The sequence below is a fragment of the Oxyura jamaicensis genome, chromosome 2 (assembly GCF_011077185.1).
Source record: "Oxyura jamaicensis isolate SHBP4307 breed ruddy duck chromosome 2, BPBGC_Ojam_1.0, whole genome shotgun sequence".
NCBI lineage: Eukaryota > Metazoa > Chordata > Aves > Anseriformes > Anatidae > Oxyura > Oxyura jamaicensis.
In genome coordinates, this window is record NC_048894.1 from 20,571,170 (window position 1) to 20,583,676 (window position 12,507).

Here is a 12,507-nt window from a genome sequence, read left to right on the forward strand (position 1 = left end):
GAAGAAGAAGAAGAAGAAGAAGAAGAAGAAGAAGAAGAAGAAGAAGAAGAAGAAGAAAAAGACGTATGCTTACCAAATGCTGGAGAACATCCTTCACTGAAAGAAATATCATCAATCGCAACAGTTTCGTGTTGCCTTTGCATTTCCACCATCGCCCAAAAGACAACCTACAGAATTTAACAGCAAATCATCAAGAAATGGTATTTACCTGTGCAATAGATGAAGGGGGCAAAATCAAAACTAAAACTAACCAATCAAACAAAGAAACAAAACAAAAACAACAACAACAACAAAACACCTTCCAAGATACTTCAGTCTTGTTTCTATTAGAAACAAGAACTCCAGTCATAGCCTTAATTTTGGAAGCTTTTGCACATATCTGTGGCTTGTCAGCACAGATATATCATCTAAATTAAGAATGAAGTTGCAATCAAAAGGAAGTATCTAGAAACCACAACAAAATAAATTAAAACATAAGCAGGAATCATAATATTTAGGAAATTGAAAGAGTGTTATGTTTTATCAAGCCATTCTTCCCCTGAGACTGGAAACATGAAACTTTCCTGGTTATTTTCAAAATTTATCAGAGACCTGGAGCAAAGTCAGGGCATCAAGCACTATTTCAGTCAGAAACCTTTCATTAACAATGTTTTAGCCAAAACAAACCTTGAGGAGTACTCTGAAAAGCAAAACTCAAGAGTTATTCTGCTCTAATAATACAGCAGTGATGCTTTTCCTAACAAAGCATTCTATATAGATGAAGCTACAAATATTCAACGTTTCTGTCTTAAGGACAGATTTCCGTCTACTTTAGTAAATGTAGTGACTATACCAAAATTTATCAAAGTTTTGGTGTAGTGAATTAGAAGAGGATTGAGCAACCACAGTCCTTGGAAGAAGCAATGATTTATAGTGCTTAATGTTAGAGGCAAGCATAGATGTATGAAGATAGGCTGTGCTACAGGATAATTCAATAAATGAGTCTCATGCTCGGAATTTCCTTCTTTTTCCACTGACAACTAAAAGAAGTCTCTGAAACCTAGCTTTCTAGTTTAGGGATGCAAGTAAAATACTAAAACGCACATAACCCAAAACATTAAACATACAAATAACAGTCTCTATATTATTCCCTAGCCATCTCTTTGGATATTACCACTCTAAGCTTTTCCTGAGTCCTAGGGCCACAATCTACCTAGAGGTACAATGTTTCTCTAATAGTGAATGTACAGCATTATCTAAGCAACAACTTTTAAAATATTAACTCCAGGGGTAATTTTGTGCATCCTTTGAGGGTAAGGAATTATTCCAGAATTTATAGGTAACATGCAGGTTTTGTCATCAACAAACCACTATTTCACTCTACAAGATTACACAGTTCAGCTAAGGAATTGTGTGTGTGTGTTGTTTTAATGTGTACTTGACCTGTGCAAAAGGTTTTTCAGCCTGCAAAATCAATTTATCCTGGCATTGTACAACCAGAGGGATATACACATCCTGATGCTCTGAATGCCCAAGGAAGTTTCTCCAAGGACAAAAGAAAGGACAAATATTTCTATTAAAAGTGATTAACCACAGGAGTGGAGCCAGATGCCCTGAAGTCTGTGAAAGGCTAACTATTGACTGGATTGGGAACAAAGTCAGCACTGCAATTCTGATCCCATCTCACTAGAGAAGTGCCACTTCAATTTTTTTCCTCATCATGTCTTAACTTCCCCACTTCCACTATGACAGAAATGCTAGACACCTCCATCTGTTCCTGAGTCTAAAGGAAAAAAAAAAAAATACCATGGCTTTACCAGCAGATAACCAGGGGTTCAGTCTATTAATAACCAAACCATTTCCTTTCCACACTTGAGCAAAACTGTTCAATTTTCCTTTTCAAACAATCTAGAGCTCTCCAGTCCAGAAGTCTGTGATGAAAATATCTACTAATGACAGCATTTGCTTGTAACAGTAATTAACAAGTGTTACATAAATACACTGTTTCTATGGCTGTCAGAACAAATTAGTGCTGCAGCTCCATTAGCAGCAAGTAAAGTGTGAATGTCTGACACAAGCTGGGCTTCCCAAACCTTCCCAAACAGTATAGAATCCCTCAAGTCCAGAACCTTTTCCCTTATTCAAATCTGTGAAGCAGAAGTTTGTTCTCAATAAAAGGGAGTAAAAGTAGTTTAGGAGAGCAAACCAGAACTCCACAAACCAGCCAAAACAGGTATACCAAGATTGGGGTGTGCTGGAAAATTAAAGCAGTGATAATCTTCATGTTTCAGAATTCCCTATAAGTGGAGATATTTGAAAGCTAAAAACCAAAACACTACCCTGTAAAGACAGTCAATATTTTTTTCTGTTTTTTTTGATGAGAAGGAGGAAGAGACAAAAGGTATAAAATAGTCCATATCAAAAGCTGGGAAAGTAAATAAGCAGTTGAGGCTGGTTTTAATTAAAATCTCACCTCTATTGTGCTTGCAAAATTGATTAAAAATACTCAAGCACTGTATTGCAAAAATATTTTTATTCACAGAAAAGTACTTGTTTCCTATTTATTTTTTTCCATAGAAAGTGTAATCATTACTAAGAAATTTTATAAGTAAGAAATCTGAAAATATAATCAAAATATTCAATGAACATGACAATTTATTGAGAGAGATTATATGTCAGTCCATGACAAGGTTAAAGACTTTGATTATTTTGCTAGTTTGGAACAGAAAAGAAATTATATTTCTAATATTTCCATTGCAACGGGAATTTTCCATGCTGGTGTGATAAACCTGCACAATTATTAGTTATTTTACAAGAGCTTTTTCCAAGTTAATTTGTGCATAACTGGAAACATTTTCTTGAAAAATGCTACATACAGCCCTGTAAGGCTAAGATGAAAAAAGAAAAAAATGCATAAGATGAAAAAAAACAAAAAACAAAAACAAAAACAAACAAACAAACAAACAAACAAAAAAAAACAACAACAACAAAAAAAAAAAGTTCAGAAATGCAAATGAATTGCATCCACTTGCACAACCAGCATCTTGCAAGCTCTCATTGGAGGGAAAACTTGCAACCTAAGAAGGAGGTTTGCTCAGCTTTATTTTCTGTGTTTGGTGAAGTACCCAGCTACGTTCCTTCAGACAACCATAATGATTTTTGTGGAAAGTTTGAAAACTGTCTCTTTAAAGCTGTCTGTGACCATCCATTCACTTTTCAGAGGCCAAATGATAATAAGGTTGGCAAGCCATAATCTAATTAGGATCAACAGGTAACAATACTAATACTTGAGTGGGTTGCACATATTTTGTAGCATACATACTTAGTCAGGGTTGAGCAGGCAAGTATTATTTTGAAAAGCCAGACCTTGCGTGATGTTTTAATATAATGTTACCTCTGCAAGTCAAGTAATTACGTTATTGTTATCGTTTACTGAAATAAGGCTTTGCCTTCATGCCTTCAGGTTTGTATGCTAAACAACTCTTCACAGTAACTACTGTAGAAGGAAATGTCTCTGATTTTTTTTGTCTGCTAACAACTTTTCCTCCAATATTTTGCATAATAGTGATCATACATCATCCATATTATAGCCCTGTTATATTTATTGTTCTAATGTTTTGTGTAAATGTATATGTAAAAACATTGAAATAATCTAAGAGGCTTGGATTATTTTTCCAGCAATTTTGAGCAAAATATAAATGTACACGTGTTCTGTGATAAAGGACCAAAGCTACAATGAATAGTTAAGTATCTCTATAGAGCAGTATTAGCAGTATAGAATAGTATTTCATAGGCAACACATTTATAAACTAAATCTCATATATAACAATAAAGTTACACTGAGCCTAAGTGCATAGTGTATTGAAAATTAAGATCCTGAGTATATCACTTCTATGGGCAGGTAGATAATTTATAATGCAATGAGACATTTTTAAAATTACATTTGGCATTTAGCTTTAACACCACCATGATATCAGAACAAGTGGTATGTGGTAGTGCCAATTCTAAGCTTCCAAATGTTCTCTCTGCTTTATCTTATGCTTTCCATTTACAAAATATTTAGTTTTGTCTAATTAGAAAACACACTTATAAACCATTTACCAGGTTCAATTTACAGTCAACTCAAGTTACCCACCTCAAACTTTTTAGTGTTATTGATTGTGATACTATTTGCTTTCCACTGATTTTGCAGTTCTCCTGAATCTTTCCAGATGTTTTCAATAGCATCTTCAGAGTGCTTTTGAAGTCCCACCATCAATGTTCCACCCTGACTGATCCAATAATGAAATGTAATCTAGAACAAAAAAAAAGTTCGGATTATTCCAGGGAAGTACTGTGACAGACAATGAAATACAAATATCAAAATACCTGGCAAACGTGTCGGTCAGTCGGAAGGAAAACAATGGTCCTTAAAGTTGCAGAAGATCGCATTTCAGAGGACAAAGAAAGGAAATAAGCTGTTAAAAATAACAAAAAGGAAACTTTATAAGTACATGAAAAATATTTACATAAATATATTTACATATATATATTTAATGTATAAGTATATATATAAACTTAATATAAAAGGCATTATATTAAAAAAAACAACAACAACAACAACAAAAACATAATCAGGTATGAATTAGTAACTAAAAAGCTAACTAGATTTTTTTCCCCAGAAAAGATTCATAACACATTTGTAGCCGTTGTGTGCCAAGCTTTTGTTCATATTAAATTTTGACATAACACTTCTCTATTTTCTGGCTGAAATTTTAGGTAGGCTTCCAAAATATTTTATATGCTGCCAACTTGAATTCTCAATAAGTGCAAAATTTCAGGACAAACCTAAGACTAACTCAGTAAGCTGATCAAAGAGCTGAATGCTTTGAACATTTTGCTTATTTCATGCTTAAACAACAAACCATTGTGACCTTTAAAAGATATTTATTACAGCAGTTCATGCCTTTAAAGAGGTGGTGAAAGATGGAGAGGAAGCTATGGCACTCCTCTTTTCCAGAGGATATGGGTATGTTTTTTGGCCACTCAGGAAATTTCCTCACAGTGGACAGGAGGTTGTGGTATCTCGATACATGGCCTTCATATGAAGGAATGGTTGTTCTCAGAGTCTCCACAGTACCATTATCCTAACATTACAAAACAAGTCCAAATTAAGTTTCTGCTTTAATTGAATGAGTAATGGTCAACAAGATCAATGAAATGTGGTTGTCACTACACCTCTTCCTGGCATGATTGTTTTAGATCTTTTAAGAGATGGAGGGGAATCATGCCATTTTAGGATACTAGATATTGTTAGTGAAAATTTTGCTCTTCCTTAACTGGAAGATTTCAGAGATGATAGATGATACATAGTTGAAGAAAGGGAGGAAAGAAAAAGGGAGAACTGTTATAGTAGGAGGGAGGGAGGAAAGAAAACACTTAACCTCTCTTTTTTTCCCCTCCTTTCCCTTCTCTCATCCTTCCCAAACTCCAAAATGTCAGGTAAATTGTTGCCTTTTAATATTAATACGTAAAGGAAGGCGAAAAATGAAGAAAGGAGAAAAAAAAAAAAAAAAAAAGAGAGATTGAAATAAAATAATAATAATTAAAAAAGAGCCTTAAAGACATCTACAGAAACAAAGAGACTATGCTAGAACATTTAATTCAGTTATAAAACCACCTACCTTGACCTCTCATCCTGAGTGCAGGCAGAAAGTCATTGAGAAAGGACCATAAGACCAGCTCAGTACTAGAGTCAGCTGAACAATTCACCCCACACCCGGGAAACATTTTGCAACTTGCTAACAATGCAGTGGCTGCACTCCCCTAGATTTTGGAGCTTTCATTACTATTCAGTCAACACTTTTGAAGCCTGCCAGCCACAAGGATATTCTTCCTACTCACAATAGATGGTGGATTGGTGGACTAGAACCCTCTCCCTGATGCCAATCTGATTAATCAATTTTTCACTTCCATTATATTTTGATTTTTTTTTCTTTTGTTTCCTGAAGATAAATGCATTTAAACCTCTTAAACAAAATCAGATTTCACCTACCACAGAAAGTCTAAGCCTTACACAGATGGGCTAGAAATAGTAATTTTAAGAAATTCTTTGAACAGTAATTTTACATTAAAACTCTACACAGATAACAAGCTTCAATTATTAAAAAATTAATTAGTGTTTTTGCTGTTTTTGATTTTGAAAGTTGTCACTAATCTGTTCAACTACATTATCAGTGCATATAAGAACCATGAGGAGACACAAAGCTAAAGAAAACCAACTGGGTTCTAGTAAATGATTACATAAGCTTTCAAAGGAGTTAAAACTACCAAGTGATCTTTGCTCTTCTGCTAATGTGTTTGCAATTACTCATCATGATGGCAGGAACTCTTCACTTTAATACTCTGTCATGGGGCTCAATTGTCACCATACAATATCTTTTCTGGTCTTCAAGCAAGAACACACAGCAAGATTACATAGTCTGTTAAGTCTCCAGCAGTGGGAAAACTTGATTAGTTGTCATAAAGAGACTAGAATCATCACTCACAGGAAATGAAAGTATAGCTTAGCCATTCTCCATGTAGAAAACTGAAATAACTTAATACATTTAATTCTCCATAGTCATTCAGTCTACAGGTCTGTGTGCACAGCCTCTCATCAAGCTGAGTAGGCCCAAGTATTGAAGATTTCTGTCATCTGATCAAAATGAGAGACAATTTAGATCTGACAGCTACAATGGTGACTGAGCACCCTGAACAAGTAACTAGCAATATATAAATGACTGAACAGCTCTGGCCCCTTTACAGACATTTGAAGCTGATGGTTCTCAATCTTTTGCTGACTTTGGGTATCTGAATAAGTTAAGTTTCCCACTCCCCACCAATTCTTCACATGATAAATTTAAACATCTATTGGATATAGGCAAGAATATCTTCCAGGTCTTTGCTACCTCTTGGTGCAATATACTACCAAGCAAGAAGAGACCCAAGAAACTTCAGCTAGGGCAATATTATAGCCTGGTTAATTATTTTTGATTCTATACAGAAGTTTAATAGATTTTTTATTACATTGTGTTTATCTTCTACCTGTTTCTTGATGAGAAGACCTGTTAATATTTTAAATTCCTCTGTGTACAAGGACAATGAATTACTTAGTAGAGGGATGGTCTTTGATACAAATTGAAAATGTAACAGGATTTAGAGGAGCTGGCTCAAATAGGCTATGGAAGCTTTTCCCATTCCCAGAACCAGTCAGTCACTTTCCCTCAAAATATTAGGAAAAATAATGCTGATCACAGATGCCTACATACATGCACTGTGGGAATTCCAAAAAAAAAAAAAAAAATCCAAGAAGAGATGTAAATACATCTCAAGGTAGGGGACCCAATGTTAGTATCTAAAGTTTGTAGCTATCAAGATTTATGTTATCACCTGATATTTCCATAACATCTAAAGGTCACTGAAGCAGATAAATGTGACTCTTGATGACTGATTACTTATGATATACTTTTTCCTGGAATTCTAGGCTATTGTGATTATAAACACCTAAAAACTTGGGCAAGAACTTTCTATTTTATCTCAGAAAAAATGTGTCAGAACTCAACTCAGCTATCAAGAAAGCAGTAATTTTAAACAAATAATTTAGAGCAGGAAATAATTTGTAAAAGCCCATGGCTCCTTCAAAGAACATGAGAATTCTTACCAGTGTCATTCCCACTATGGTCAGAGTATGGTGGTCCCACACTAGATTGACCATTTCTTCTAATCCATCCAAGCTGTAAATTCTCTTCTTGAAGAGCTTTGCAAAGATCATTTTCAAAATCACAGTTTTCACTGGGGGAACCTAAACTCAAGCAAATTCAAAACTCAGAACCAGAAACAGAAAGACATAAGAAAAACATTCTTACCATCGCTTGCTACTCATACTCAACTCTCTGAGGTGGGTACCAGACTCAATACATAATTTATTCCTAGGAGAGAAAGACAGATTTGTTTGTCCTTTTATTTCAGATAGTCCTTCTTCCATGAAGGAAAACATGAAGGAAAATTGCATTGTGTCCAACAGGCTAGAAAGCCCTGCCCTGTTCCTGGAAGCACTTCTTGTAATGGTGGAAAGATTTAAAAAAGAAAAAAGAAAAAAAAAAAGTCTAATTAGTCTAGTTAGATGCATCTGTAAAGAGCAAGATTATTGCTACTTCACCCTAAACAAAAAGGCAAAAAACTATGTTCATCTGCTTTTGCTTGAACACAACAGAGAAAGCTAAGGTAATGATCTGCTTTCTAAGCAGGATTCTGGTTAAACACAAGAGCTACAGTGCCTTTACACGCCCTTGAAAATTAGTGCTCACTCCAGGCCCTTGTAAATGTGTTTGGTCTATTCTATAATATTAACACACTTCACTAATCATTTTAAATAAAGTTGCAACTGCAGCATTTACAGTCACACTATGATGTCCAGTTTCATAGCTTTTGTATTCACATCAGCTTACAGTAACAGTTAATTATAAGGTGAAAGAGAGGAAAATTGATATAATTCACGTAAGCACTGCAGACTCAAGTTAATGTGCAGACTGGCTGATTCACCTACCAATATTTTATTACTGCTTTTATTCTTTAGCTCTCTAACTGGCTGAAGCATGTTAGTGGTTCATCAAAAGCACACACGCTGCTGAGGCATATCTGCTTCACATTACAAAAAGTCTTGTTCAATATTCTCTTATGAATTTTCTCATAGCTGAAATAAAACCATTAAAAAAATCAAGATGTACAAAATAGTAAGAACAGTATCTTTTTCAATAAAAACTCCTTGATCATTCATGATTAATTTTCAAGATACCACGAGACTATTCACTTTTACAGAAAATCCATCTTGAAAGAAAACAATGTAAATTAGCTTGGAGATAAATTAAGAAAGATAAAGTCACTGCCTAGAAAGAAAAAGGCCAGAATGAAGAAACACATGGGATGTTTTACCTATTTATTTTTTTCAGAATTCCCTGTTAATAAAACAAATATTTAAAATAATCTCTAAGGAAAAAAAAAAAAAAAAAAAAAAAAAAAAAAGGTCTCACAGAAACAAGCTATAGTTTAAGCTTTTATTCCAGTTGTATCTGTATATAAAATATCACTTGGGAGGGCAAAATATTTCAGTTTTCATAAACAAATAAATAAATGAGACCATAGGACTTATTCCACTCCTTTTCCAATGCTGTGGCAAAGCACAAATAAACCACATGCGGAAGCCAAAATTACAACAAAAATGCATCATCTGAAATTCCATCTTTGATACATTTTCAATGCAGAAACATCTTTAAAATTGAGCAGAGCACAAAGAAAACAGTGGGGACCTGTCATGAACATAAGATTGCAGAGCTGGAGTTCAAGTAGAAAAATAACTTTGCAAAAAATCCTAAATCAAAAGAGAGTGTAGCAGCAGGGTGAGAGTTCAAATTGACACCCTGATCTCTGTCTTCACATTTGACAGCTAACTTCTGTCCTGGTGCGATCCAGACCATTATTCAAGCAGCCCCAGAATCCACAGCCAGTCACTCAGAGCCTAGTTCCATACCTCTTCCTCGTCCTTAGTTTAAATACAACATTATTTGGTATTTAGGTCTTGCACACAGACTATAAGGTACTGCTTTGGTAAACTGAACTATGGAGCAATCTATTCTACTTTCCTTTTAAGCATTTGTCTGTAACAGTATTCAGCCAACAAATGAGTAAAAAGCTTCCATAAAAGTTAATAAAATAATGCATATTATCCTGCATATTCTACAAGCATAATACTGTGTGTTGCTTAGTGGAAATGCTTTTTCCAAGAGAAACCAAGATTAAAATGAGGACTTCAAGCTATGTAAGGCACATATAACATAACCATCTCTTGTGAAATTGATATACTAACTTGAGATATGTTAGTCACACATCAGGGGATTCAACAGGCCTAATTTTCAGCCAGTGAGATTTAAAGTGTTTTAGTGCAGCACAATAAAGTCACAGAGTTTATTAATACACAAAAAAGTATATTGTCTTATTTGCAAAGGAACTAAAACCAAGTATCCTGGAGTTGATTCTAGACTCCAGTTCCTAACATGTATCTGGATTGTGTTAGGACAAAACTCATGTCAAAGAAAAATCCCAGGTGTCTGGGCACACAATCATGAGGAATCTGGATTTAAATTGCTGTTCTTTCACCCATATACCAGCTGAATGCACTGATTATTAACATGTTCTAATTAATATGTGTGCACAGATAAACACAGGTACATCTAAAGATCATCTTCTTTACATTTAAAGCTAATCCCCCAGAATCCAAAAAATAGCTTTCTTTGTTACATGGTGAATGAGAGAACTTAGATAAGCTTTTAATTAAAATTAGAAGTCTCAACAAATCAAAGCTCTTTGAGCCCCAGAACAAGGAACCTCAGAGAGCAGGACTATCTAATGCATCGTATGAAATCATTTGCAAAACAATTTTGTGTTACAGTGTTCTGAAATAGTAGATTTCTGATGCAAATTTACCCAGACAATATCAGTTCAAATGCATTTTCATTGCTTAGATTCCCTTCAGGAAAACAGTAGAAATCATATTCATAGTCTCTTAACGTTACAAGATTAAGCTAGGACTATCAGTTCATAAATTCAAGAAAATTTCTCCCCTTCTATCTAGGAAGGAAAAAAAAAAAAGATTTTTCTTTACATTATTGACTCTATTTACATTTATTCTCTTTTATTTTTTTATACCTTGATCCAGATATGATTTATGAAGCCTGAATTTCAGCAATTTTATCATGAATTAAGAAAACAGTAATTCTTGTTAAATTTCTTCTGAATTGTAAATGGATAATGAGATATTCCCTTTGCCACGTAACATCAGTATAAAGCTTTATGAAAGAGGTGAAGTATATAGGCTGAAACTGAAGCAGGAAGAAATAAATTGAAAGAAAAAGAAACAGAGACTTAGAAAATCAGAAGAAAAATGAGACAGGGAGCAGAATTCCCAAATATTTTTTTAACATGAAAAATCCCACCCCCAGTTCCCACTGCTGACATGTTCAGTTATGAACATGTATCACACTTATATTAAAGCCCACTGAGACTTACCTTGTCTCTCATCAGTGCTGCCTCCACACCAGTTGGTGAAAACACACAGCTCCCCAGATGGAGTAGAGGAGCCATCACCACATTGGCATTGACTTCCTTCAGGTGACAGACTAACTGCCAGAGCAACACAGTATAACGCACAAAAAATTATGAATTTGTTCATGGGCTATGCTACTATCCAAGCTTTCACTCAGAAAAATATTTGCTGCTATCTGTCTATTATTTGTCATATCTTTGAAAAAACAGTGTTTCCACACATCTCTGGAAGACTTTTTCAGAATATCACTTCCCAAAGCTACAGTTAAATGAAACATGGCTTCTATGAAGCAGCGACTTTCAACCCAGTGTGCCTTTGGATAATATTTAACTGAATTATAACACTGTTTTCATAACATGGTTTTATGACTATAAAGTTCTGATGTATGCTATTGAAGTCAAGTGTGTATCATTAACTTACTGACAATTTATTGCATAGAGTTTGCAAATGTGAGATAAGAATATAACAAGAGAACACAGTAGAAATACTAACTAACCAATATTTATAAAGAATTCTCTTTTGTCGTAGGGATTTGGCAAATGTTTACAAATCCTATGAAGAGCTTGTGCATCAAAAGTAGATACATAGCTAAGAGACAAGAGACTGATATAGTGAAAGAAAGAGAATTTTCAAATCCTGTAAATAAATGATGTCAGTAGTTGAAAGTGGTATCCAGTACTTACTCGGACTACAACTGTAGATAAAAACTGAATTCAGGGTATCCAATTGATAATAATAAGACTCAGATGTCCAGCCACAATTTGCATAAATGAACTGTGTATTAATGATTATTTTCCAAGCGATTAGATTCTGTATTTTCTGGAAAAATCATATTTGTGTTATTGTTAGTGATGACTAAATTTCAGAAAAATAAGAGGTACCTTGGATATTGTATGTGAATTCTTATGAACAGTGAGCAATATAATCAAGAACAATCCAAAACTGTCACAAGTACCATCCATTGCAGAAACCCATAGTTAGGGGATACAAACCCCAGAAACATTCCCCTTCCAACGCTCTGTCCAGGGTTAGTTAGTAAGTAACAGATATAATCTTTCCCCACCCCATAATTTAAGTAATGACTAGTTCTACAATTATAAGAAAAAGTTTATAATTAGATCATAGAATCATAGAATCATAGAATATCCTGAGTTGGAAGGGACCCTTAAGGATCATCAAGTCCAACTCTTGACACCGCACAGGTCTACCCAAAAGTTCAGACCATGTGACTAAGTGCACAGTCCAATCTCTTCTTAAATTCAGACAGGCTCGGTGCAGTGACAACTTCCCTGGGGAGCCTGTTCCAGTGTGCAACCACCCTCTCTGTGAAGAACCCCCTCCTGATGTCAAGCCTAAATTTCCCCTGCCTCAGCTTCACCCCGTTCCCGCGGGTCCTGTCACTGGTGTTA

General features: G+C 34.8%; 1 protein-coding gene across 1 annotated transcript in view; it reads right to left on the reverse strand.

Moving 5' to 3' along the window:
- MALRD1 (MAM and LDL receptor class A domain containing 1) overlaps positions 1-11,224 on the reverse strand; it is a 283,122-nt gene extending 271,898 nt beyond the window's left edge. Inside the window, exons 1-5 of the mRNA XM_035319205.1 lie at positions 11,062-11,224; positions 7,661-7,801; positions 4,348-4,436; positions 4,115-4,273; positions 74-167 (exon numbers count right to left, since the gene is read on the reverse strand). Of these exons, the coding sequence (XP_035175096.1) occupies positions 74-167; positions 4,115-4,273; positions 4,348-4,436; positions 7,661-7,801; positions 11,062-11,224 (646 nt within the window). The remainder of the gene's footprint in view (positions 1-73; positions 168-4,114; positions 4,274-4,347; positions 4,437-7,660; positions 7,802-11,061) is intronic.
- Positions 11,225-12,507: the final 1,283 nt, after the last annotated feature.